A 27492-nucleotide genomic window follows, 5' to 3' on the forward strand; every position below is an offset into this window, starting at 1 on the left:
GGGGCTGGGAGAACAGCCCAGGTGTGCTGGGGATGTGCCCCAGGTGTGCTGGGGATGCTGCCCTGCCCTGCACGACCCAGGTGTGCTGGGGATGCTGCCCTGCACAGGTTGGGATGCTGCAGGAGCCCCAGCCCGGCCCAGGAGGGCTCCTCTCCCTCCCCACAGACCATGAAGAGCCCAGGTGTGTCTGAGAGCCAGAACCCTGCCCAGGCAGCAGAACCACCCCCTGAGCCCAGCTCCTGTCTCCGGAGCACGGTGATTTACAGCAGGCACTGCCATTACAGCTCCGGGCTCCGGAGGAAAAGGTCCATTAAAAGATTGCTTTTAGTATGAAATTTCACCAGAGATACATTTTCTCTTGTCAAGGGCAACAAATTGCCCACGTAATTTTAGACCTCTGTAGTAAACATCCTAAAAATACAGACTTTTGCAGCAAATCACATTATCTTGAACGGGTTGGCTGAATTGTGCTCCTCTCTGGCTCAGGCTGGAGCTGGGGAGCTCTGGGCTGGCCCAGCAATCTGCACACACCTGACAAATCCCACTGAGCAATTTCACTGCACACACCTCTCCAGCAAGGGAGGTTTAGACACAATAACTGCAGAACTCAGGCACACCAAAGTGCCAGGACAGATAAACACGTGCAAAGGTGCCAGGAATGTTACAGGATCCCCTGCAAATGGAGGAATTGTGTCCCACATCAGAAACCCTGCCTGGTCACCCAGGAATTGTCCCACAATAGAAATCCTGCCTGGTTACACAGAATTGTGTCCCCACATCAGAAATCCTGCCCTGGTCTCACAGGAACTGTGTCCCAGAGCAGAGGGGAAGGACACCCAGGCTCCTCACCAGTTTCACAGTATTACAGCAGCCCAGGCTGTGGATTCACTCTGCACCCATCCCTGCCCTGGGTGAAGCCAGCAAACAAAGCCTCAGACAGTGCCAGGCACAAGGCTTATGAAAAATACCTGCATAGAAATGCACATACATTACAGCTACAGACCACTGGGTACCTGCCAAAAATGATGGAATGCAGCAGAGTTTACTTATTTCTTCTTAATGGCTCCAACATTCCACCTGAAAAATGGGTCCTGGAGCTACATAATTGGGGATAAAAATTAAGCAAGAGTTGCCATTTGTCAGCAGGAGGCTGGTGGCACCCAGGGCTCACAGTGGCACGCAGAGCACACCTGGTGCCAAGGTCCCTGGTGGCTGAGAGCCAGGGGTGCTGCAGAGCCAGAGCCCCAGCTGAGCCCAAGGGAACATCAAAGTACTACAGAGCAGTAAAAATGTGTTTATTGAACAGTGATTGAGCTGTTTGCTTCCCCTCCTAACATCACCTGAGCATCCTTCAGTCACAGGCTCCTGCCTGACCACGAGTCTTCTCAGAAATCATCACAACTGGGTCCCAAATTTAATGTAATTCCATGGTTTTACTGTGACACAGAATCAGGAATGGCTTGGGTTCAAAGGGACCCTAAAGACCACCCTGCTCCAAACTCCCTGCCCTTCCAGGTTGCTCCAAGCCCTGTCCAGCCTGGGTCTGGAACACCTCCAAGGACGTCTTTCCTTCCTCTCAGATCTCCTTTCTTGTGGTCAAAGGGGCAAAGTTCTTAAAGCAGAGCAAGTTCCTGCAGACCCCACAGTCACACCAGCCTCAATGCTCACCATGGATGGCACTGCCAGGCACAGGGCAGCAGGAAGGTGCCCTGTTCAGTGACTGTCCCACCACCCCACATTTGTGTAGGAAGCTTCTCCTGCACCCTCCTTCGCTCCCTGACCTCACGGCAATGCTAGAACACAAAAACAACCTTTTATTTGTCCTGCCCAATCCATTCCCAGACACTGCCACAAGGCTGGTCCCTGATCCAGAGCAGTGATGGGAGCCTTTCATTCCCATTCCTTCAGCCCAGCTCTAAGTGAGACCTGCCACAAAGGAAGACAGTTTAACACCCTTTAATATGTAAACAAGTTTTCAGGAAAGTGGAGCAAACAGAGAGGAAGCAAACAGGTTTTATTTACAGGTTTCCTGACGCTAGGAAGGCACATTTCCATTTCATTCCCATACAAACAGCTCTCTGCTGGGAAGTTCTGCCTTCATCTCCTCATTCACTGCTGTCTGTCCTCTCCAAGGAGGCAGGGAAGTATCTCAATCCTCACGCTTTTTTCCAATCACAAAGCAGCCCAAAATAAACACGAGAAGGCTCTGAACCAGTAAATATTCCTAAGTACTTGACACCCAGTTCCCTGGGAGAGCTGCACAGATTGCACATTCACAGAATGCCGGGATTCTTCGCACATTTTCCAGGCCATGTTTCCCAGAATTTACAGTTTCTTCCAAAATATTGTGCAACATATTACACCACCAGAATACGCAACTGCTTGGCCGGACACACAAGATTGGTTCATTTTCTCTTTTTAATCTCTTTCGGGTGATGTTTCCATTATGATTTTTTCGGCCAAACCAACAATACAATAAAACCATTCCCTAAATCCCCCGAAGAGTTCAAACCATCATCCATTCTGCACCGAGCACCAACTCTGCAAAATTTGTTCTAGCAGAGTATTGGAAGCGAGTCCAATAAGTTGAAAGTCAATTTAATTCTTTCAAATTCAACTACCAGAGATCTGCAGCCTCGCTGGGGAGACAGAAAATCATATCTATGTATATCTACACATATATCTATACACACACACACAGAGCTGATCTCCCTGCCCTGGTTGCTCCCACCTGCAAGGCCAGGACCCCAGGTTAGGTGGCCAGCACCGCCAGCCACGCTGCATCAGTGCAGCTATGACCACAGAGCTATTCTGGTTTTATGCACAGACTTTACTACCACCTTATAAAAGAAGGATTTCCAGAAGGCAAATGGACCGACGTCTCAAAATAGAGTGTTTACATTAACGCTTGGCAAGCAGAGCCTGCAAACAGAGATGAATAGAGATAAGCTATAAAAAACACCGTGGACGTTTACTTGCTGGAATAGGAGCTTGTAATCCAATTTCAGGTCCTTCTGCCAAGTGTTACACACAGCATCTCAGTGTGTGACGGTTCCAGCCCCGTCCCTCCGCCAGGCTCAGCCAGGAGCAGAGCAGAGGAGCGGCAATTCCGGCGGAACGCTCCATTAAAGAGCAGCTTGGATGGGCTGCGTACCCAAACTCGCTGCCCTCCCATTTGTGAGAGCACTAAAGGACCGGGAAAGGACAATAAACGCTGCCTGGGAGGCACGAGGGACGCGGGATGAGGGCGGGAAAACAAACCTCTGCTCACCTTTCTGCAGTTAGCGGAGAGCAAACGGGCTCTGCCCGCGCCTGCAGAGCCCGCGGATGGAATTACTGCCCGGTAATTACACGCGGCTGTTTGTTCCACACACAGAGGCACACAAACCCAGCCAACCTGAGCCAGCTCCTCCCGGCCGAGGCACGGCAGGATCACCTTGGAGCAGCGGGCACGGCCCCACTGCCCTGGGAGCAGAGCAGCCCCCAGGACCAGCCCCACCTCCAGAGTTCTGCACATCTGAGAACCCCCAACAGCCCCCATTCCACTGCCCTTTGGAGCTTTCAATGCACCGAGTTTTGTTTCCAGAGCTTCCAACACCACCTGACACCCGACAAGCATTCTCCTTCCGCTGGATTTTGGTTTGACACAGCACAGCAGAGATCCCTAATTCAGTTAATCGCTCATCACATAAACAAAGAAACCTCTTGAGAGCCAGAGAGCAACACGCACATGTATTTGCAATGCATAAGAGGATATTTTTTTTAAATGGTAACAATGCAATCTATTCAGTGTGAAGAGTCTGGGAGGCCAATTAAATACTTTGGGTTCCATAATTATAATTGCAGTAATGAATAAGAAGGAGCATTACAGCTTGCACAATGCAGTTCCTCCTCAAGTCAATGATTCAGTTCTTGTCTGCTTTCAACTAACCTTTTGTGTCTCTTCGTATCAGATCTTGCAGATTACTTTGAGTAGAATAAAAATATCCCCAAATATCCCAGGTAATGTAATACATTTGGCATCCCTTGATTATGCCTACACACAGCCTACAGAAGGGATTATGCACTAAATGGATAACGCTCATTTTGATTAATTTTAGACATTAGTGAAAATTCAGCAAGGCACCAGCCACCATCTGAATGCCCCTGGCAAGCCTGTGGTGACAGGGGAAAGCTGAAACTTCATTGCCTGGGGTTTTTTGAGGTTTTCCCCCCGTTTGGAAGAGCTTTTCCTGATCATCCTCTGCCTGGAAAGCGGCTTTGGTAAAGGACTTTGCTCCCTCATTTTCCTCCCACAGCAGCTTTCATCCTCCATGTGTCTGCAGAGATCAGCCTGGGGAAATCGAGGACTCACTCCCAGAAAAGTTAACCCCAAACTGCTCCATTTCTCCTCAGCCAAGTAAGAAATGTGTTTTGGTTGGTTGGGTTAGATGGTTTGGGTATTCTGCCCAACATTCCTAGGACTCCCCCAGTCTTGCTGCCCACTGTGCATTTTGAGAATCAATCACCTTACAGAAATCCCTTAACTTCTGAGCATTCCCAAACACAGGAAATAAGGGACTTTTCCCACAGAATTACCACATTTGGTAAAACCTTCCCATGATTTCTCACGCGAAACAAAGCCTGAAGGACAAAGGGTTAATACTGGCTGCAGCTGCACAGGCACCAACTGCCCCTCCTTTGTTTGCAGGGAATGAAAACAAGAGATTTGAGCAAATCCAGCTTTGTGAACTCAAAACTTCAGACACTGCCTGCAAGAGAGCAAAGCAACATCCTTCATAGACGCCCAGAGAAAGGGAAAAGTTAATTTTGTTGATGGAAGACCCAAAAAAAGGCAGATCCTAATCTGTGGGAGTGAAAAATCTGCTGCTCTGTACAATAAATGGGACGTGGAGCACCAGACACTGCAGGGATTTATTACCTGAGGAGACAACACCACCCACCTTCTCTCTGGGGTTAAAGCAAGGTGCTTTTGGGCTGTCACTGCTTGCCAGGAGCACTCTGAGGATCTGATCACCAAGGAACTCCCTGCACATTGCAGTGTATTCTGTGAGTACCGCCATGAGAATGAGGCCTTTGGGAATCCCTCTGAACCCAGTGCCTGCCCCAGAAACTCACCTGGGCACGCTGCCCACCTGGGCACACCCCCAGCCACCCTTGGTTTGCTTCTCTTCAGAGAAACCTGATTCCAAACGCAGCCCTGGCCCAGCTGAGGATGGCACGAAAGGAGCCCCTCAGGATCACTAATTGCTGCCTTGCTGCCTTCTCCCAGGGCAGCTGCAGCACCTGTCACCGGGCTGTGAGCAGAGCCCCAGTCCCTGCAATTAGAGCAGCCCTGAGCGGCGGGGTCCGAGCACGCGGCCACGAGCTGACATCTCCTGGTGACTGAATCAGAGCATCTTCTAATGAGCCTCGCCTCAAAATCATTTTACATCCATTTGCTCGTGTCAGCATCAATGTATTCAGCATTATCTACCAATTAGTAAACCGGAAAACATTCTTTAGATAATCTAAAATCTCGCTAAAATATTCAACGTGTCATTCATTTACTACAAACTGCCCTATAAAAACAAATTACTGGAACCAGCTGTCACAAAGCAACAAGTGTCTCAGGACAAAGTGGTTTTCAAACCAAGGGCTTTCCAGGGCAGATGTGATGCATCCCCAGCAGAACTGGTCACCCCAACACTGTCCCTGTCCCCAACGAGCAGGTGAAGCCACCACAGGCATTGAACCAGCAGGAGGATGCAGATCACTCTGTCTTGGATTCAGAAGGTCATCCCAGGGATCAGGGGTGAGGGCTGGGAAGGAATTGAGCCTTTTGAAGGATCTGGTGTTTGAGGGTTTGGCTTTCTGGCTCCTTGGACCATTCCAGTGCCAAGGATGCATCACCACCAAGGAGGCACAACCCGAACCAGGCACCTCCTCGGGTGTGCAGTAGGGATGAGCCCATTCTGTTTGGGGTTATTTTGGGGTTTTTCACTCAAAAGAAGCAAAACCCCTTGGTTTTCCCTAAGTTTTGCAGGCACGGGAAGGGTGGTTTGGAGCATGGCTGTTTTTATTTTTAATCTCTTGAGCGTGGCAGAGCAGTAAATCTTGCATTATGCTCTGAAGACTGTCAGGTTTGGGCTTCATTTTGGTCTCAGATTAGACTCCTGAAGCAATGAATCTTCCATCACAGAGGCCATTACCAACCCAGTTTTCCTTCATTTTGGACTGCTTTATCCCTGATTGTGTTATCCAGCTCACCCCAAAGCGCCTCAGCAGATCCTGCACCAGGGGAGGTTCACGCTGGATATTGGTAAAATTCCTTCCCTTAAAGCCCTGCCTAGAGGGGGTCAGCACCCCTAGAGGGATTTAAAAGCCGTGTGGATGTGGCACTTGGGGACAGGACTTAGCGGTGGCCTCGGCAGTGCAGGGTTAATGGCTGGACTCGATGATCTTACAGGGCTTTTCTAACCTAAACGATTCCCTGATTCTAAATTACCATATGCAAATTGTGATCATTAAAAGGCATTTATAAAAATCAAGTAAAACAGCCCATGAATATTGAAAAACGTTTAAGAGTTAAGTTAAACGACAATTTTCAAAACACACGAAGGAAATCTGACCGTAACCAAGCAGTCCCATGAAATACCATATCTATCATCAACTTTTTAATTACCAATTGATCAACATGTAGACAGTGTAATAGCTTACAGCTTTTAATTACTGAACTATCAAAATTCCAACCAAAAAAGGAACCTCCAGAGATGAAACTGTAATGCTTGATTATTCACTGCTACATAATGAATGATTTGTTTTTAAACAAGATGTCAAGTTCCTCATGTAATCCATCTGGATGTGTGACTCCGCAAAGCTCGCACTGCCCATACTAAGTACTTGGGGCTTCTCTTCTCCCTTCCCTCCTGATCCCACAAGGGTTTTTGGGGGATTTTCCCCCCTTTAAGGCAGAACAGCCCTGGATGGAGGGGATGGCAGGCAGACTGGGTGCCAGAGCGGATCCGGGCACGCTGCTCCAGCTCCCTCCAAGGGGACAGCTCTTGCCTGGCAGGGAGCACACCCAGGCTCCTTGCAGCTTGCCCGTGCTCCCAAATGCAGCTCTGAGGCGAGGAGCACACCAGGGCGGGCAGGCAGGACGTGCTGCCTGGCAGGGAGCACACCCAGGCTCCTCGCAGCTTACCTGTGCTCCCAAATGCAGCTCTGAGGCAAGGAGCACACCAGGGTGGGCAGGCAGGACGTGCTGCCTGGCAGGGAGCACACCCAGGCTCCTTGCAGCCTGCCTGTGCTCCCAAATGCAGCTCTGAGGCAAGGAGCGCACCAGGGCGGGCAGGCAGGACGTGCTGCCTCTCACACTCCGCACGCAGCATTTGGGATGCAGTCCCGGGTTCTCTCCCACAGCCCGAGCACAGCAAGGATTTGAGTGCTGGCATTACACACAGAAGCACTCCGGGGTGGGGAGAGGCTTTTATCTCTGCCCTAAATTCAGCGCTGAGCTGAACATCGCATCCACAAATCCTCTCCACGCACAGCACAGCGCAGCTGGCCTCTCCTCCCGTGCTTTATCCTAATAACCGCTCCCACCTCAGAACTGCAAACCACCCCACAAATCTCCCTTTCTGCAGGCAAACACAAAGGATGCACAGGTTCTCAGGACCGTGATCAGGATCACAGAGCCCTCCGCAATCCTCACCCCCCTGGAGAGGATTCTGCCAAATCCAGGCTTTCTGCCTTCAGAGAGACACTTCCAGAAACACTCGTCTGCTAATTCAGGGCTCTGAGCAGGGATGTAAAGCATTCTGGAAATAAGACTGTTAAACAAGGGCGGCTCAAGCACAGCCTATCAGTCAATTAAAAATAAAACTACCAGCAAATAACACATTTGTTCCATCAGCCCAGTGGCAGGGATGAACATCCCTCAGCCGGAGCCCTGGTGTATAACCCTACAGATGTTCCCTATGCATATCAGCCCCGAATAGTTGTTCCACAGAACAGCATCTGTTCCCAAAAACAGGCAACAAGAGCCTTTTATTCTCCCTCCATCACAGCCTGGGAGCCCCAGTTGCTGCCAGCCAAACCCGACAGCACTTCCCCCATAAATTCACCCACTGCAGCCACATCTGGGCTTTGATTTCCACACGGAAACCACAGGCTCCTTCCTCACACTTCCCTTGGGAAGCTGCTCGCACGCCGAGCTTGTACACATTTCCACATAAGAAATTCAGTAATTAGTCCAGGAGCTGTAAGCACTTATGACAACAATATCTATCAACACTTAACCATATTTACAACTAAATCATGTAAATACCAGGCAGCTCTCCTCTGCATGCTGATAATCTGGACAAATGAAGGCTGAAAAAAGCCACTCCAGGAGGAGACCAGGCAAACAGAAGCACGTTGGGTGGGAAACAAGCAGTGATGGCACTCCAGGATCACCGACAGCACAAGCTGAGCCCCCAGAGCCACCCTGCCTGCCACAGCCACGAGCCCCCAGCCATCCACACCTCCCTGTGCTTGGCTTTGTGCATTTTCTGTATATACGTGTGTATTTCATGTCCATTTCCTAAACACTCCATCCACGGGATCCGTATATTTCTCAGAAAAACAGGGACGAGCTGCTTCCACAGCTACCCAGAGCTCTTCCCTCTCCATCTGCCTTTGAAATCCTTGTAAATCCGAGGAACCAATTTAAAATTAAAAGATCCCAATTTCAGAGAGGCTTTTCTGTCGCCCTCCCTCACTCCCCCAGGATGGACCATTTTATTACACCCATTAAAGTGACAAAAGTGACTTTTCAGCTGGTTCACTGAAATGCCGCTTCCACAGCAGTTCAGGCAAACACTTTCCCAGACCTTTACAAAGGAAAAGTGATTCCGTATGTAATTGGATTTTTTGGCACAACAAAAATACCAAGTTATTAAAGCTCTCACATGGCTTTGGATTGTGTCTTTAATGGACGCCAGCATCCTCAACTGCTACAAAGACATTTTACATGAAGCAATGAGGAGCTGCATTTCCAAAGGTTCCCCTGAGGATTCAGGGACAGCTTTCAGCAAGATTTGCTCCTTGGGCAGTGAAATCCAGGAGGAGGAGAATCCCACCACCACTCTGCTCCAATATCCTCCTTGTGCATGCACACCCACCAACATCCACAGTAATTATTCCAGCACAAAATCCCCTCTCCCTCAGGACACCCACTGGACTGGTCACTCCACTCTCTCTGGGAAGAAGCACATGGCCAGGCTGAAAATAGCTTATTAATCCTCATTTGTTTCCTGCAGGATCATTTCAGCCACTCCCTACCTTCAGAAAGGATTTTTACACCCCACAGGCCCCATCACCCATGGAGAGTTATTTTCATTTCTTTATCCTGCCTTGCCCAAAGAAGTCGGATTTAGAGGGATGCAGTGCATGAGGGGGAAAGGAGAGGAAGAAGCAGTGGCTTGTGAGTACAACACGTTGTCCACAAGATATTTACTCTTGTAGGAACTTAGAATGAGTTATTCTGAAGGAAACACTGAAATCCCATTTAATGGGACTCTGCTAAACCTCCCCCTTTCCAAAACAGGAATGAGACCAATAGACCCACCCAACCTCAACACAAAACAGAGTATCCCAGACCCAACAGCTGGACGGACCTTCCTGAGCTGCATTCCACACACATCATGTTGTGTTAACACGAAAATTTTGGATGCAATTTGCTAATGAGAGCCTGGAGGAGCATCCTTTAACTGTGCATCCAAAATTCTCCCAGAGTGATTTAAGAGCCAGAGCACTGGGTTTGCTGTAAAGCCTCTGTTTACAAGGCTCCACGGATCCCTACAGAGCAGTAAGTGATTTGCCTCCAAGAATTTCCTTTATTCCTCCTCTCGGAGCGTCTCCCCGTTCCCTGGCGGGGTCTGAAGGGAACACTGTTAATCTCCCGTCTATCCCACTTTAATCTTCACCCTTCCCAGGGAGAGGCACGGCTCTGCTCCTCGTGCTGAGGAAGCAATACCTGGCAGTTATGGATTCGGGGAGTTGATTAAACCTGTGCCTTCTGTTAAAGATTCCAGGGAACGATTAGGGCTGTAAGACCTTTAAATCGAAGGAAAAGCTGTTTGTGTGGCCAGCGCTCTGCAACCTCAGCGTGGGACTCGCTCTCGGCGCTTCTGCCTACTCAGGGATGAGTAATGTCTCCTCTGGAGGCACCCACAGACCAGGAGCTGAGGAAAACGGGGCTGCGTGACTGTGACGGGGCAGGAAAAGCCACCGTGTGCCCTGACCCTGCAGACAGACTCTGAATGATGCTGCCTTCATCCCGAGCAGTCTGTACAATCACAGCAGATGAAGGGCAGAAAAGCGCCAAAGGAGAAATCACACCCACACTCTGTGCACCAAGAGAACCCCCCTGCTTCCACCTGAACAGTGACTATGGACAAGGAGCAGGAGCAGGTTACACAGGATCTGCTCCATCCCAGCACGAGTCCCCACAAGCACAGGGCTGTCACAGAGCCCTGATCCAGACAGGGATCCGCTCTGCCTCTCACCCTCCAGGACAGGAATCCTCCTGCACACTGGGGAGCCACACGCTGCTCCTCCCGACTGCACAAATGAGGGTGGCAAAGGAACGGATGTGCCTGCAGAACCAGAGCTGCTGTCAAGCCAACACCACGACAACTCTTCCCAAGGCAAGCAGGGCTTTGGCTGTGTTTGCTCCTGCTGAGCCCACCCTGGGAAGGCTGGCTGGCTCCGAGGAGTGCTGACAAACCAAGCGTCCCCAGCAGCTCTGCCTGACAAAGCTGAGGGCTGATGATGACAGGCATTCGGGGCTTTGATGGTTGTCAGCAGCTTCCCTGTGCAGGAGCCCAGCCAGGCAGTCACAGGGAACCAAACGGGGACAGCATCATTGGATCTCACAGTGCCCCGTCAGCCACAGCCCTCCCCAGCAAGGCAGAGATCTGGCACAACAAGGGCTTTGCAAGAGCTGCTGACACCAAACCAGCACAGCGTGCTTTCTGCTCAAAGAGCCTGTGAGTGCATGGCAAGGCCTGTCCTCAAATAGCTGAAAACAGCACCTAATTCCATACAGAGTGGGAAAAGCAGCAGCAGTAACCCTTGGGAGCTCCCCTGCTTCCACCAGGCTTCCAACACCATGTCTGCATTAGCCAACGGAATGAAGATGTCAAACAGGCAATGGGAGCACAGGCAAAGGGGTCCAACCATGTTTCCACACAAAATAGCTCAGAATGAGAATGCAAAACAAACCCAGCTACAGCAACGGCCCTCTAATGTGGATATTTCAAGTTCTCATTACTGTGAAACCAGTCAGGATCAGCAGAACAACCTCACAACCAAACCCCATGGAGCAATGCAGGGTTTCTGTGAGCACAGGCACTGCAGCAGTGCAGGTGAACCACCAGGTGCCTGGAGCAGTGCCAGCATCAAAGACACGGATGGATGGATGGATGGATGGATGGATGGATGGATGGATGGACGGACGGACGGATGGATGGATGTCCACCTGCACCCAGCCAGCACACAGACACTGCATGAAGAGAAGCCTTTGCAGCTGAGCCAGCAGCTCTCCCCCTGGTTTGACCCAGCTGCACCACTGCAACACCTCTCCACAGACAGAGTTATCCCGTGCCACACCAGGGCAGCGAGGCAGAAATGGCTCTGGAGACAGCCACAGCGCTTCCCCAAGGTCAGGGATGCACTGGCATCACGGAGCACACCCCAGAGCAGCATCACTGTGATAAATGCACAAAGTGAGAGCGCTCTCTCTGCAGAACTGGGGACAGATGTGCCTCTGCTCGGCTACAGAACCAGGGCCGTGGGGGCACAGGGAGCCTTTATTTCTGTGTGTTAGCCCAGAGGCTACACACAAAGTTCCCTTTCCAGCCCAATTCTCACAGAGCCCGACTTTGCTGCAACCCCAGCTCCAAAGCTGAACACGAGTCATGTTGAAAGTGCTCTGCCAGGGAAGCTGCCAGGCAGCCTCATTTAAAAACAGGGAAGCAGCAACAAGCAGTTCCTCATGCTTGATCCGATTACTCTGATCTCTCTTTTGACGCTGCAGACTCAGGCTCGTATTTCTATTGCTGCACGGGGGGAGAAGGGGAGGGAGGGAATGTCACTTTGCTGCTTCATATTTCTCTCTTCCTGTCACACTCTGGAGAGGGGATCTACCCTGCAGGAGCAGGGTGGGAGCGGGTCTGGGGTGCTCCCACCTCGCAGATGAGGTGGCACACGCCCCGGGTGACAGGACCCCATCCCAGTACAGCACTCCCAGACCAGCCTTGACGGAGCTCGCCCCAGTCTGGTCTCATGCTCTCCATGAGAAATTCATCTCCATAAAAGCATTGCCGCTCTGTTCCTGTACCAACCGTTGAGGTCTCTCAGTCCAAGATCACCACATTCAGGAGCAGCACCCAAGGGCATCCCTGTGAAGGGAAGGCCCCACTGCAGAGCTCCAGCCAGAGCCCTGCTGACAGCGTGGGGCATGCAGTGACATTTCCATTCTGCAAGCAGACCTTGCAGGAGATCATAAATCAGGTACAGGCTCACTAACTGCTAAAAGAGGACACCACGAGATCAGAGCAGTTTATTCCAGACGTAACCTGAACCCAGGGGTTTACACACCCAACTGCTCCAGGCTGAGCACAACTTTAAGAGGCAGCGTGACCCTGCAGGCAGCCTTGGCTCTGATGGCTCACTGGCATCTCCCTGATCTGCAGGCAGACATCTCCACCCCCATGGCTCAGCCAAGGGCTCCAGAAAATGGGACATTTCCTAGGGAAGGCTCAGCCAGGAGTGTAACTGCTGAGGGCAAACTTCACAGCTGGGCTTGGCAGAGGAGCAGAGTTTCCAACACAACTTTTTCCCACTGCCAAATGCACACCTGGGCTTTAAAACCCACTGGCAGTCGTTCACTGTAAAGAGACTATTCCCCTTCCAATGCTGGCACCTGACTGGAACTGCCCTAGGAGGGCAGGGGGACCTGGGCTATGCCATTGGGGCAGGACCAGAGCAAACCCAGCACAGAGCTGCCAGCAGGCAGCACCAGTCTATGAGACTCTCAGCAAACCAACAACACCAAGGAGCTCCAGCACTTCCAGGGACAAAAAAACACCTAAAAAAGCAAAACTAAAGACATTTTCCAGTTAAGCCACAGCCCACAAAAGTTTTATATCTCTGAGCAAAGATGTGCCTAAGTATCTCTTTGATCCTTCAGACTGGAACTTAATGGGGTATCAAATATTCTACTGATTCACCTTGAGAATTTGGTAAGGGCAGAGTCTTTGTAATGCTCAAGTTTTTAAACCACAGAAGAACACAGTAAATTAAAACCACACCACAGGGTAAAAATAGCCAGCCCAGCCCTACAGAGGGACATTGTTGGTCTAAAATAACCAGGAGTGGAGGGCAGCAAATGTCCCTGGTACGTCCCAGGCAAGCGTTTTAAATGCAAGCAGCCACCAGCCACACACCGCGGGTGAGCGTGTGGTGTGGGCTCAGCAATGGCTCCGAGAAACCCCGAGAGGCAAATCTCCTTGGGGATCTGCATTCCTCGCTGGAATCCGGGATGGGTGCAACACACTGACACGAAACTCGGGTTTCCAGAGCCTCATCCAGCAGCGTGCAGCGGTTTGCAGGGCTCCCCAACACCCATCCCAACGCCCTGTCAAGATGTGAGAGCCTGATGCGCAACGCAGCAGGAAAACCGAGAGGTTCAACAGGTACTGAGGACACCGGGAAGAAGAAAAACTGTTTCCACAGCAAAAAAGGCTGACAGCAGGCGGGTGGCGGTCACACATGGGCAGGGCCAGCAGAAGAGTCGCCTGCAGCCACAGTATGGCAAATTAAAAACTGCAATAACTAAATGCAGCTCGTGGCTGAACCACAGCTCATCTCATGGGGCAGGGCCGGCCCACGGCTCGCTGTGTTCCCAATTAGCAGGGCTGGGAGCGAATGGAGCCTCGTGGCACTTCCCCTGCACTCGCCCGCGCACAGCCCAGCCCGCCCTGCTCCCCAGCACGCCGCCCCGAGCGCCGAGCCCACGCTGGGCGACCTTCAAAGCCTTCGTGGCGGAGCTCCCCAGGAACCGCAGCAGCAGCTGCGCCTGCAGCCGGCAATTACAGCCCGGGAAAGAGACTGATTTATGGAACTTAAACAAGTACATACCACTCCTAATTACAACATTCCACCTAGGGTCTCTCCTTCATGGCAGGTTTCCACAGCGTCCCTTTATTTAGCGCCGGTGGGTTTGCACCTCACAATGTCCCCCGGAGGAACAAGCACAACTCATTTTTTTAACATGTAGCATCCAATTTCTCAGTAGACCGTGGCTGTGTGTCCAGCTTTGCTTGTGCTCTCAATGCACTGTGTTAAGCATTCACTTCCTGGCTCAGCTCCAGGGAAGGCTGCAGCCTCACGCTCCTCTCCTGGAGCCTGCTCACATCTGGAGCCGCAGACAGGAACCGAAATGTTTGGATACAGGAGGGAGCCCCTGCTTTCCTGACAGAAGTGCCACCAACACCCAGAAGAGGAACAGGTTGTCAAAACCCCTATACAAAGTCTGACAATAATCCCTAAAAAACAGCCATTCAAGAGAAACATCCAGAAAACTCTGCCTACACGCAGGAAGGTGGCATTGCTTTTTCTGAGGAGCGCTCGGATGGTCCATTGAGGCAGAGGGTGTATCCAGGCTGGAACACAGGTTTGACTCCGGGCAGACGCAGGGTTAAGGAGCTGACCCATTTTCCAGGCAGCAATAGGGCACAGAGCTCACCGCTGATGGCACAGGCACGGCCCCACCGGCGCTGGCAGGGCCGGGGAAGGCTCGCCAAGCGCCCGGCCGACGGAGCCAGCGCTGTTTGATTACAGAGCCTCCTTTATTTACACACCAGCAAAGACAGCGCAAGGCAAACAAAGGCGACGGCAGCGCAGCATCGGCAGCACGGCCGGGGGGTCCCCGGGGAGCGCGGCTCTTCTCCGGCCTCCTGTCACCGCAGCCACCTCTGCCACCAGCAGCGGCCACCCGTGCCAAGGGACACCGGCAGCGCCCATCCCCATGGCGGCGTCCATCCAACAGCGTCCACCCGGGGATGTCCATCCTGCAGAAGGTGCTGACAGCCGCCCCCTCCTCAGAGCCGAGCACGCACGGAGCGCAGCCATCTCCTTGCCTTGCCATCCTCAGGAGCCTCCTTGGCAGTGGTTTCAAACCAGATTGTCGTGCTTATAAACCTGGGCTCAACTGCCTACACGCAAGACAAATGAGCCCAAGCTGCAACCCAGATGGATCGCTTTATTCCCCAGCCCCTTCCCCGCCGGTGTTTGCGTCGCATGCAGAACGCAGCGCGTGTTGCTGAAGGCCAGGGACGAGCAGCCTCGCCTCGCTTGCATACAAAGGCTCCTTGGAAACTCACGCTGTGTTTACAAAGGAGCCTGGCTCAGCGCAGCCGCGCTGGGAGCACTCCCTGCCTTCATGGGGGCTTCTCCGGGGCTGGTTTGGTGTTGGCAGACACGGAGGCTGCGGCCACAAGCAGCCCTGGCCAGCTCCGTGCCACGGCCGGGTCACGGCTCCACGCCAGCGCCGTCTCCAAACACCTCCTGAGGCTCTGCTGGAAAGTTGCTGTCCCTGAAGTGCCGAGTGCCAGCGCAGACCGACTCCGAGTTCCAGCCCAGCGCTGCCCAGGCGCCTCAGAGTGAGCCGAGAGCGCTCCTCAGCCCTCGCCCTGCTGCACAGGGGCATCAGGAGCTCCACGAACCGCAGAGCATCGGGAGCGGCTGGAGAGGAACCACGGACACACACGGATCCACCCGATCGCACAGGCTCATCCCAAACCCAGCCTCGCTGCTGCCTTTTGCTGCTCCAGTCGCCTCGCTGAGAGGAGGCAGCAGAACCCTGAGCCACGCTCCGCATCACGGGGTGCCACCACGGCGGTGACACAGCGCTGGCAGCACTGTGCCTCGGGTGGCAGCCGTGCGGGAGCCACAGCCACAGCACTCTGCGCTGTGCTGCTGCCTCACACTAATTCTCTCTTCGCAGAACACTGGAGCTAACACTGTTAGCCTGGAAAAGGGGGAGAATGGGGGGGAAAAAGAGAAAAAAGGGTCCTCAGCTGTAAGGAAATTTTGCCTAAACGCAGACAGTCTGGGATTTTATCCTGCGATTCACAACACAGCACCGCAACCACAAAATATCCGTCTTACCACAACCTCAGCGCACGCCGCGCGGTGCTTCTCACCCCGGCGCTCGGGTCAGGCACAGCCACTGCGAGCCAGCATCCAGCCCTGCTTTTGTTTCCCTTCAGCAGCTCTGCGACCCCAAATCACAGTTCCACCCGCTGGCTGGGCAGCGGCGAACAGGCTGAGCCTGCCGGGGATCACTGGCCTCCAGCTAAAAACTGCTCTTAGAGAATCGAGGTGAGCGCGACAGCAAAACAAAGGATGAACGCGGCCGGCCAGGAGCCGGGCTCGTATTCCCAACCTGGTGCCCAGGTCACAGCGGCGGGAGGCTCGCCAGGCAGCGAGGAGCACCGAGCACACAAACAGCACCTTGTGACGAGACACCTGGGAATCTACAGCACAGCGCCCGCAGAAGCCCGGGCGCGGGCAGCCGGAGCGCAGCGTTTCCTCAGAGCCGCCGCGCTGGCTCCTCTCCTTCGCCCCGGCTCCCCGGAACGGGCTCGGGGCTGCGGAGCGCCGGCAGCGGGGCAGAGCCGCCCGTGGGGCTGCCCGGCGCAGCCGGGAGGCGCAGCCCCGGTCGGAGCCGGCGGGCGGGCACGGCCCCGGTCGCGGGGAGAACAAGCTGAAAACGACCCCGGCGCTCTCCCCCCACCACCAGCCCACCAAAAAGGGCGCCCGGGAAGAGCGGGGAAGCATGGACATGTACACAGGCTGTGAATAAAGCTCTTTGTTCGCCGGGCTGGCGGCCCCTTCGTCCCCCCTTTCCTACGAGCGGGATTCAACAGATCGTTCAATGGCCTCTTGTTCTTCCCAAACATCCCGGACACAGCACCGCTCCTACGGCCGTGTGGCACCGTGCCGCCCCACGGACGTACTGGAAACGTGAGCGGCGTTAACGGGGGACGCTCGAACCGAAGCCACCGGACACGAGCGCAGGTCGCGGCTGCGGCTCCGGGCTCGGCGGGGAGCGAAGCCAGGCGGGGTGGGGGGATCGCCCAACGCCCGGGGGACACCGCACCCCGAGGGTGCCGCGGAGAGAACGCAACCGGCCCCGCTCGGGGGGCCTCGTTAGCCACACTGAACCAGCGCCCGCTCCAGCCGCAGCGCCCCAGCCCCGAGCGATCGCCCCGAGCGCGCCCGGCTGGGCGGGGGGCGCGGCTGCGGCGGGGGGCCCCGGGGGAGAGGGGAGAGCAAGGAGAGAGAGGGTGGGAAGCGAGGAAGACGGAGAGAGAGAGGAAGAGGGAGAGCGACGCGCCGCGCAAGTTCCACTCAGATTCCAACAGGTTCCCCGCTCCCGCAGGGGTGCAGCATCCCCGCGCCGCCGCAAACACCGGGGGGGCGGAGAGGGGGGAGATGGAAGGGGCGCGCAAAGCAATTAGTTTTTAATTGCGGGGCCGCTGATGACCCCCGGGGCAGCGGAGAAGCCGCTTCCATGGAAACCGGCAGCGGCTGCCCGCGCCGCCACGCGCGGGTGACCCCGCCCGCCGCTCCCGCCGCCGGGGGCGCTTCCCCGGGACCACCGAGCGCTCCGGGCACGGCCCGGGCCGGAGGAGGGCGGGCGGGCTCGCCCCGCACCCGCCGCAACCGGGGCCGCCCGAGCGCCGCCGCGGTCCCCGAGCGCGAACGCCCCTCCGCGCGCCGCCCGCCCGGTACCGCCCGTCCGCGCGGAGCCCCGTGCGCGGGGCCGCGTCCCTCCTACCTCGGGGGATGATGGCGGCGGCGGACAGGAGCAGCAGCAGCAGCGGGAGGAGCCCCGGAGCGCCGCCGCCGCTGCCCGCGGGGCCGCTGGGCTGGGCGCGACCCGCCATCGCCGGCACCTGCCTCGCTCTGCCACCGCCGCGCGCCGCCCGCGGGAGATGGCGCGTCACGGGGCGGGGACACGGCGGCACGCTCCGCCCCGCGCCGAGCGGGGCCACGGGCGGCACCGAGCGCGGCCGGCCCGACCCCCGAACGGGGCACGGGCGGCACCGAGCGCGGCCGGCCCGGCCCCCGAGCGGGGAGCACCGAACGGGGCACGGGCGGCTCCGAGCGCGGCCGGCCCGGCCCCCGAGCGGGGAGCACCGAACGGGGCACGGGCGGCACCGAGCGCGGCCGGGCCGGCCCCCGAGCGGGCGGGCGGGCAGGGAGCGCCATGGCGGGGCCGTGCCCCCGCACCCCGCACTGCCCCGGGCCCGCACCGCCCCCGGGCCCCGCACCGCCGCGCCCCACCCGCAGCTTTCACCCCTTTTGTACCCCACGAAGCTGGTTCCACCCCAGCATCCTTCCTCCCGCGGGCCCCCCCCGCCAGCGCTCTCTGTCCCGCAGTGTCCCCCCCAGCATCCCCGCGTTCAGCAGCGTGCGGTCCCCCAGTGTCTGTGTCCCCTCTCTGCCCCGGTGCACCCTCCCGGTGGGACCGTGTCCCCCTCCCCGTGCCGCTCCCCGCCGGAGCGGGCCCCGCGCCGCTGGAGGCGGTGTTGAGCCTCGGCGGCTCCGGGGGAGCGGAGCGGCCGGAGCCCACGAGCCCCCCGGCGGTGGCGGTCGGGGCTCGGTAACCGCAGCCCGGCAACCAAGCCACCTTTTCTGCGTATTCTCACCCACGCACCGGATTCAAACGGAGCAAATGGGCGAGTAAAGCCCCGGAGCTGCGCCCTGCCGTCCCCCCGAGTGCTCAGCTGGACCGTAACACGCGGCAAACGGAGCGGCCGGGGTCACCGGGGGATTCATCCCGCCCGGGAAGGGTCCAGGCTTTCCCCCTACCCACGGCACCAGCAATGGAACCATGGAATCGCTGACAATGGGTCCATGCAAGCGTTAATGGAGCAAATGCAGAGGATGTCGAATATTCCCAACCTTATTAATTGGGTTATTCCAAGTTAACCTGAGGCAGGTGAATTGTCAGTTCAACTTCATCATCCCAGATTCTGCCAAGCTTGAGGTTAAAACCGCCCAGGGCAAGCACTGAGTCACACTGTGGGGCTGGAGAGAGCTTTCACCCTTTGGAATGTGAAACCAAGCTGATTTCACAACCAAGAAAACCCAAAATGCTTCTGCTGGGGACTTGGTTTGAGGCATCACCACCTCCCCATGCCACTCTCTGTCCCCCATGATGACAAGCTTTTCTGCTCCATAGCCGTGCCAAACATCTGTTTCCTGCTCAACAAGTAGAGTTTTGGGCCACCATAACCATCACAGTCCCGTAACTAAGCCAGCTTCACCCCAGTTAGTGAGAAAGCCCTTGTTTTACACTGGGACCCCAAATTCCCTCCTCTCCAGGAGGACTCCAGCCCCAGCAAACCCAGCAGAGCAGCTCCACTGGCCGCTGTGCCATCCCACATCCAGGCATCCCTAAACGTGTGTGCCTGTCCCCAAATACCCAGTGCAGCTCCACTGGCTGCTGTGCCATCCCACATCCAGGCATCCCTAAATGTGTGTGCCTGTCCCCAAATACCCAGTGCAGCTCCACTGGCCGCTGTGCCATCCCACATCCAGGCATCCCTAAACGTGTGTGCCTGTCCCCAAATACCCAGTGCAGCCCCCCTGCACGATATCCCACACTGTGACCCGCTGCGCTCAGACATCAATGCAGAGACAACCCCTATTAACTAAACAGGTTTATAATAATTCAAGGATTCCGAGGGTGAGGACAATAAGTAGTAGGAAATACAATTTGCATAATAAATATCAATATCACAACAGCTAAAGCAAACCATGACAAATTATCCGCTGGTAAATGGCCGGGAGATTATAGAATGCAAATTGCAAATGCTGAACTCTAGGAAATGACTGCCCTCACCTCCCGCGTCTCGTCGGCAGACGGACGGGGACTCGGGACGGGCTCAAACTGCCGATGCTCCTGCTGGAGACGTCTTAGTGCCTTCCATTATGCATCAGCTCTCATTTCGAGAGGAAAGCGATTTCCTCTGTCCTGGAAGCTTAGCCTCACATTATTTGTCACAGAGTGTTTAGCAGTGATGCCGCTGCAGCGCGAGGCCCGCTGGCAGTGATTGAAAGCTGCATTAAATCAAATCACCAGCAGCCAGGAGCCAGGAGTGGCACGGGGAGGGTGGGCACAGGGCTGGGCATGAAGGACCACGGAGACTGACCTGAGCCACGAGCACAGAGGTGTAATCGAGGGTTTTACAGGATGAGGTCATCCCTGAGTCCTGCTGGCCGAGTGGGCACTCACTCCTGAGACTCATTGATGCCAGGGATGGAATGCCCTGTGCCAGCTCTGGAGCAAGGCTTAAAGCTGTGACCCAGGGAAAACCAAGGCCCAGCAACGCCTGTGGAGGCCCCTCCACAACTTTGCATCGGGGCGAGGAGAGGAGCCAGGGACAGAGGAGAGCTCCCAGGACGCTGCTCTGAGCTGCCAGCAGTGAGGCTGAAGCGCAGCATCCCCTGAAATCGAGCTGTCCCCAGGCCACCAGCTGCAGCTGCAGCAATGCCACTCCAAAGATCAGCTTTCCTTGCCTTGACATGGGTCAGGAGCGGCAGGAATTCCTCCTGGGAGCCTCACCCGTGCCACTTGGAGACCCTTCCCATGTGTCATTCTGGCTCCCCCCGCTGCGGCTTAGCACATCTCAAAGACCAGATGGTGTTTTTGCATTTTAAACCAAATAAGCCATTGTTTGTTAATTCAGCCTTTAAATCAGAGCAGAAATGAACTTAAAAATGAGAATTCCAATCTGTGGTATATTTCCAGAGACAGAGCCAAGCCCCACAGTTTCAGACGCAGAGAGAAAGGCAGGAGAAGGATCAAGGCGATTTGTGCTCTATCCCCCTGTGGCACAGCACAGGACAGTGGCTTGGACATGCTTGGAGTGGCATTTGGAAGCAGGATGAAGCCTTAGATCCATGGATGAGCAGCAGCTGCTGCCAACACACTGGGCCAGAGCTTGGAGCAATCCTGGTGCAAGCTGGTGCCAGTCCTGCCTCTGCCACCATTGGGAATGGTCTTAGGGGACACAGCATCACCCAAGGGATGGCTAATTACAAATAACTGGCACTAATCACATCCACTGCAGAAGAATTTATGGTAGAAAATGTTTTCGGATGGGATTACAAAACCAATGATCAATCAGTTCCCTTTCCTTGGTTTCACGGATGGACAAAGGGACCTAAAGTGCCGTTCCCTACATCCCTGTGTGTAAGAAGGGAAAAAGGACCTGAAACCACCCAAGTTTTCCCTCCTAGGAAAGGACAATCCCCCAGAACTCGTGCAATTCAGAGCTGCCATTCCTGTGTGGCTCTTTGAGGCTCACATTAAAGGTGCTGCAGAGCCCACGACCAAACTGCTTCCCCCACCCTGGCAGTGTTTGTTCTCTCACCATTTTCTGTCAAGAGAAATAAAACAGTTGTCGATCTTGGGGAAAGCGCCGGCTCTGAAATTTTCAAAGAGCTGCATGGAACTTTAGCCACACAATTCACATGAAAGCGGCGCGGGGCTAAATCCTGTGTACCTCTTTGAAAATGGAGGAGTTTTGTCAAAAGGAGCCCGCAGAAGAAATAATCAAGTTATAGCATTTCGGGTTTAATGCCTTGCCTGAAACCCATCTTGGCTGGGTTGTGCCGTGTCCCCTCCTCCAGCAGGACCCCCAATGTGACCACAGAGCTGCTCCCCAAACCCGTGCCCAGCCTGGGGAGTCTGGAGATGCCTCTTTAGAGACCAGGTAAAAGTGCAAAGCCCGATTTCCAGGCTTTCATGTGCTGTGACAAGGCTGTCGTTGGCCACGCTCTCCCTCTATAAATTCAGGGTTTAGTTACAGCACAAATCGCTCCCAATATATTTTATTTATCTGCCTTCCACTGCAATGAGCAACGAATTTGTTCAAAGTTTCCAGAGGCAGAAGGGAAGCTGAAGCTCAGAGCTGTGCCAAGGGCAAGGGAACATGGGGTTCTCCAGCTCCAGCTCTGGGGCTGGTGCCATTCCTGTCACCCAGAGCAGTGGTGTCACCTCTGTTCCACCCCACATGTGCTGGGCACCTGCTGCCATCGCCACCTTTTCACACAGAATCTGCACAATCTGCAAATTCACACAGAATCCAGCCCAATACCCGCTGGATATCCCCATTAGCCCCTTTCCTGCAGGTGTGGGGGGCTGTTTTAAAATTTTCATTTTTGTTTCTAGAGCCAAAAGATTCCATTTAATTATTTTTGAGCCACGAGTGTGACAATAAAACGCAAAAGTCTTTTGATTTTGGAGCAATCCTATTGAAGATCTGAGGGGCTGTCATCAGTGCAGCATCAGTCTTCATTATCTGATTCTTTTTTCAATTGGCTGAGCTTTACAGAGCACAGGGCTCTTTCAACAGGATGATAAAGGGGTATTTGAAATAAACAGAGAGAGTCCCCAGCCAGCGAGTACCTCGGATTGCTGCGGACTGTGACTTAATGCTAACTCCTGTGAACTCCAGCTTTTTATCTTTTAATAAAAAAGCCATACAGATGGGATTCTTTGCTCAACTAAAACCTTTGTTAAAAAAATAAAAAAAAAACCCCCAAACCCTAAGGAACAACAGATACTAAGAGTATAAAAGTTCTCCCTGAGCAAAATCTCTTGCATGGATTTATTCAAGACCTCCCAAAAAAAGGAATATTTCCATGGCACTGAGGGCTGATGTGTTGCTGTCCCAGCCCTAAAGAGGAGAGGCTGGCTGCAGCTCTGCTCACACCAAGCTGGGGTGAGAGATGCTACTCTGACTCCCCCGATATGGGGCAGGGGCATTTCCACCCCTGGGACACCTGAGTTTACCCAAAAGTCTCATTTTTGCCCCAGATCCAGCCTTGTGTTTTGGCACAAGGAGCTGCTACGACTGTGGCATTTAGTGCCTGATAAGGTGCAGGCTCCAAACACTTTCCTCTCATCTCCAACAAGCACAACCAGAAAGGTTAAAACTCCCCAGTCTGCTGAAACAGGATGAAATATTTTCAGATGGTGTTAAAGAAACCAGATTATTCCCCAGTGTAAGGGGAAAGCAGGGCCAATCCAGCCAGCCTGGCTCCCCTGCCAGCCCGTTTTTACTGCTGCAGAATGAGGAGTGAGCTATAATTCAGATTTTTAATTTTTTTTTTGTTAAACACGTATCTAATTGAGAAAGGAAAGGGACAAATCATTTTGTGCTCTTGCATCATCCTTCCTGCAGATGAGGATCTAATGCACCCGCGCCATAAACTGCAGGAACTGTGCCCTCTGCATGTTGTCGTGACAAATTTCAAATCAAGAGGGTGCTTGAATGGGATTTATTACAATTGGAAGACAAGAAATGGTAATCTTTATGAGCCAATGACACAGAGCCTTATAATAGGAGAATGAAGTATCATTTTAAATGTAAAGCAAATTAGATTACTGGGGTCAAACCCTTCTACAGAGACATCATGTCTTCAGAGTGCCTCGCACATTTGACATCCTCTTTTCAGGTTTCACATTAGCATTTAAGTGTTTTTTAAGTGTGTTTAATATTCTTATAGGAGAAAAGTGCCTGGAAAAGTCAAGACACTGAGATCACAGGGAGGGGAGGAAGGAAGACATCAAAACAAGTGCCAGGGAAGCCACAGCCCTGTGCGAGGAGGGCTCCAGCCCCACCGACCCTGGTTCAGCACAGCCCACGCGTGAGCTCAGCCCGTGTCCTGCAGCAGGGCTGGGCCAGCTCCTCTCACCATGCCAGCACTCAGGTTTCAGTGTCAGCATCTGCTGGGAGCAGCCAGGGACATGCTGGCACTGCCAGCCCAGCCCCACGCTCCAGACAGGCACCACAGCAAATCGTTTGGGGTTTTTTGTTTGTTTGTTTTATATAAGCTGCTGGGAGAAAAAAAAATCCCCCCTTTTGATCCCATCAAAGGCCTTATCTTCCCCACCACATGATGTCTCATGGGTGTTGTCTGCCTCGCCTAAATTCCCAAAAACCCAGCTCCATCCCAGTGGTGCTGTCTGACCCTGGGGTTTGGAAACATCCAAGAGGTGCAGAAGCAGTAGTCATGGTTCCCCAAATCACAGTGCAGGGTTTGAATCTGCTAAAACACTCTGCTCCTCATCTGCACGAAGTGAGCCTCATCAAGAGACCTCTAAGGACACCAGCAAACCCAGTAAGATCATCCACTATAAACACACCATTACCAGTAAAGGACTGGCTTTCCTTCTGTACCTCACTGCTGCAGCAGGTCCTGAGCCAGAGAGCGAGACTGAGCTGATTACACCAACGTGAATAAACACCTGAGCACACAATGCAAAACTGGGGCTGTTCCTCTGATTTCAGAGATTTCACATCTTAATCATCTGTCAACACCGCACGTACGGAGCACGGTGCAGAGGAAAGGTCTCCCAGAAGGGATCCAAACTCCGCACATGAAAGGAAGAGCCTTACTTAGCCTAGAGGGAATTTCAAATGAGGTTCAGCATTACTGCAGCTCTCCCTGTCAGGAGCAGTTAGGTTTTCACTGACTCCTTTTGTACCAGCCGGGCTCGCTTTGAAGAATTCGCAAACATCTTCACCTTCAGCTCCCATCTGCGCTCCGGCTCGCTCCTGGCGTGGGCTCCAAAGGCGCAGCCGGGGCTGGGACCCAGCTGCAGCAGGTGCTGGGCAGCAAGCAGGAGTTTAGCCCCTGCCCCAGGAACGCTGGGGGCAGAGACAAGCACTGCAAGTAAGGGCCAAGGCAAACACTGCTGGAGGGTCAGAGGGAGAAGTGGCCGGCCCTGGCACGCTGCTGGCCAGAGCTGACAGCCCAGGAGCGTTCTTGGTGCTGCTCCAGGACACACACCAGGGTCTCCAACCCCTCAGACCAGAACAAGGAGGCTCTGCTGACACTCAGTGCTTACCTGTCCTCTCCTTTCCACCTGCCCTCCTCCTCATCACAGAGCATCCTTCTTGTTCATCACCAGAGACAGGCTGTGGGCATCAGCACAGGCTGGGAGAGAGACAGTGGCTGCCACGGACACACAACAAGCAGGGGAAACCTCAGTGTGCACCTTCGCTGAGGTGAAGTGCAAAGATTTCATTGAGGGGCTCCCAAAAGGACCCCAAACTTATCTTCTTAAGCAAAAGGCTTTGCCTGACTGGGGATTTGGGGGGCAGACAGGGGCAGGCTGATCTCCAAATGGACTTTGGGAGATAAAAGGAGAGCTTTGCTTTCCAAAGGGATGGCTGGGCTTGCCAGCCACCAGCCAGGATGCTGCAAACAGCAGCATTTGCAGGTTGCCATTGCAAGGCTCCTGTCATTCCCTGAGCTGGATGGATGAGACCCAGAAGTCCCTGAGCACTGCCACCCTCTGCTCAGCATCCTCCGTGTCCTTTGTGCCCTGCTCAGCATCCTCTGTGTCCTCCCTGCCCTGCTCAGCCCCCAGCAGCACACCAGGCTCCGTGCATGGAGACATTATACACAAACACAGCACACACACACACACACACGCGGTTTTAAACATGCATCTTAGCCTGGTAATTGTGGGGCTTTTGTAAGCTTGTCTCAACTTGCCGACAGCTACAGAGGAAAACATAATTCGTTAACTCTATGCGAGTATTAAAGAACAAAGCTGGAACTCCCATACAATTATATTTTATCTGAGAGCAAGGTGAAATCATTAGATATTAGTGAAGTGCAGTGGCACAAAAATGATCTGTTAGCGGGGGTTCATTACATTGTATTTCCAGAGCCAGGAAGATCAATGTGTTCATGCATCATGAATTAGTCTCATGCCTTCGTCTTCGCTGCTCTCCGGAAACCCAACATGATCTATCGCCAGCCATACATCATTGTTTCAGCATCGCACAGCAATGACAAAGCTCCAGCTTCCACTTGTCACACTGACCAGCTGCATTTTTCTGCACAAGAGACAAAAAATGTTGAGGAGGAGGAAGAGGGTCATTTCTGGGCCAGGCTCTGCAGTAAATTTCAGCCCTTCAAACCTCTCCTGTTTCTGTAGATCCATCACTTTTATAATCTGTGCCTAAACTTGCTTTCCTTGCTTATATCCAAAGCCTGGAAGAGCTGAGGGAAATTGAAGGAATAAATCCATTAAGGGATTGTGCTGAGCGCCTTCCTGCTGGTGCAAAGCTCTGCCTCCTTGGGTGCATCCTCTGGGCTTGTGTCTGGAGCAGAGGGGTTCCCATCCCTCAATCCATTTGTCCTCTCCCCCTCTGAGTCAATATGAAAATATCACTTTCCCAAGCCCCTGTCAGTGTGAGCTCTCTGTAAGAGCCTCCTCTGCTCTTTCATTGTTCTTCCCTCAGACACCCAGAACAGGAGGTGCTGCCTCCACCTTTGCTCACCACCGGCCAGGGCAAAATCCTCTTTTTCCCTGCTGTCCAATCCAGTCAGAAGCTTGAGTGTTCCCTTTTCCCTCTTGGCCACAGAAACATCCATGGCTGCACACTGCAATTAATGATGGAGAGAAGGCACAGCATGGCACTGGCATGGCTTCTCCCACTGCCAGCTCCACCCCTGCCCAGGCAGAGCAGCTGCAGAGCCATGGTGGGTGCCCCGATGTCCCCTCAGCACCCCAGAGCACCTCTGAGATGTCACTGTCCCTGTTTCCCAGGGCACTGAGCTGGGCACCGATGTGTTCAGCCCCACAGAGACCAAGACAGCACCTGGGTCTCCACCACCACCCCTTCCCTGCTCGTGGGCATGCAGGCAGAGCAGAGGGGCTTTGCCCTGCCCAGCTGGAGGGTCAGTGGGTGGGCAGGAGCTGCCTTGGCACTGCCAGCCCCCCACCCAGCCAGCGCTGCTTCTGGGCACGCAGGGGCCAGGCTGCAGCGTTTGTTTTTTTAAACCCATTGATCAGCACGGTTTGAAACATGACAGTGTGCCAATACTTCCCTTGTTACGTGACAGATGAGTGCGCGGACCCAGGGCTAATGCTGCTCTCGCTCCTTATTATTCACTAATGCTCACAAAGCAGCTGACAGTGGGCTGAGCTCTTTAGGGCAAATCGTTCCTTTCCTGGCCTCGGATGCTTTCAAGGCAATGATCCAGCCGTGGCTGGTCCCTCAGACTCCCTTTGGGTTTGTCTGAACACCTGCCCTGCCCACCAGGAGGGAGCTGCCAATCCTTCCGTGCCCTCTCCAGGGAATCCCAGAATCACTGAGGGTGGCAAAGACCCCCAGGACCATGGAGTCCCAGCTGTGCCCCATCCCCAGCTTGTCCCCAGCCCAGAGCACTGAGTGCCACCTCCGCTCCTTCCTTGGGCACCCCCAGGGATGGGAGCTCCAAACCTCCCAGGGCAGCCCCTGCCAAGGCCTGAGCAGCCTTTCCATGGGGAAATTCCTGCTGCTGTTCACCCTAAGCCTCCCCTGAGGCCGTTCCCTCTGCTTCTGTCCCTGTTCCCTGTGAGCAGAGCCAGAAGGGCCC

General features: G+C 54.1%; 1 protein-coding gene across 9 annotated transcripts in view; it reads right to left on the reverse strand.

The window, feature by feature from the left end:
* The window catches only part of CADM1 (cell adhesion molecule 1), a 194693-nt gene that overhangs the window by 113573 nt on the left and 53628 nt on the right, over nucleotides 1-27492 (reverse strand). Inside the window, exon 1 of one of the 9 annotated variants that reach the window (XM_074559568.1) lies at nucleotides 17873-18040. The exons of the other annotated variants lie outside the window; for them this stretch is intronic. Within the exon in view, the coding sequence (XP_074415669.1) occupies nucleotides 17873-17981 (109 nt within the window). The 5' untranslated portion in view covers nucleotides 17982-18040. Of the gene's footprint in view, nucleotides 1-17872; nucleotides 18041-27492 lie in introns of those variants that run through there. 9 annotated transcript variants of the gene reach the window in all.

This window comes from Zonotrichia albicollis, chromosome 27, assembly GCF_047830755.1.
Source record: "Zonotrichia albicollis isolate bZonAlb1 chromosome 27, bZonAlb1.hap1, whole genome shotgun sequence".
Taxonomy (NCBI): domain Eukaryota; kingdom Metazoa; phylum Chordata; class Aves; order Passeriformes; family Passerellidae; genus Zonotrichia; species Zonotrichia albicollis.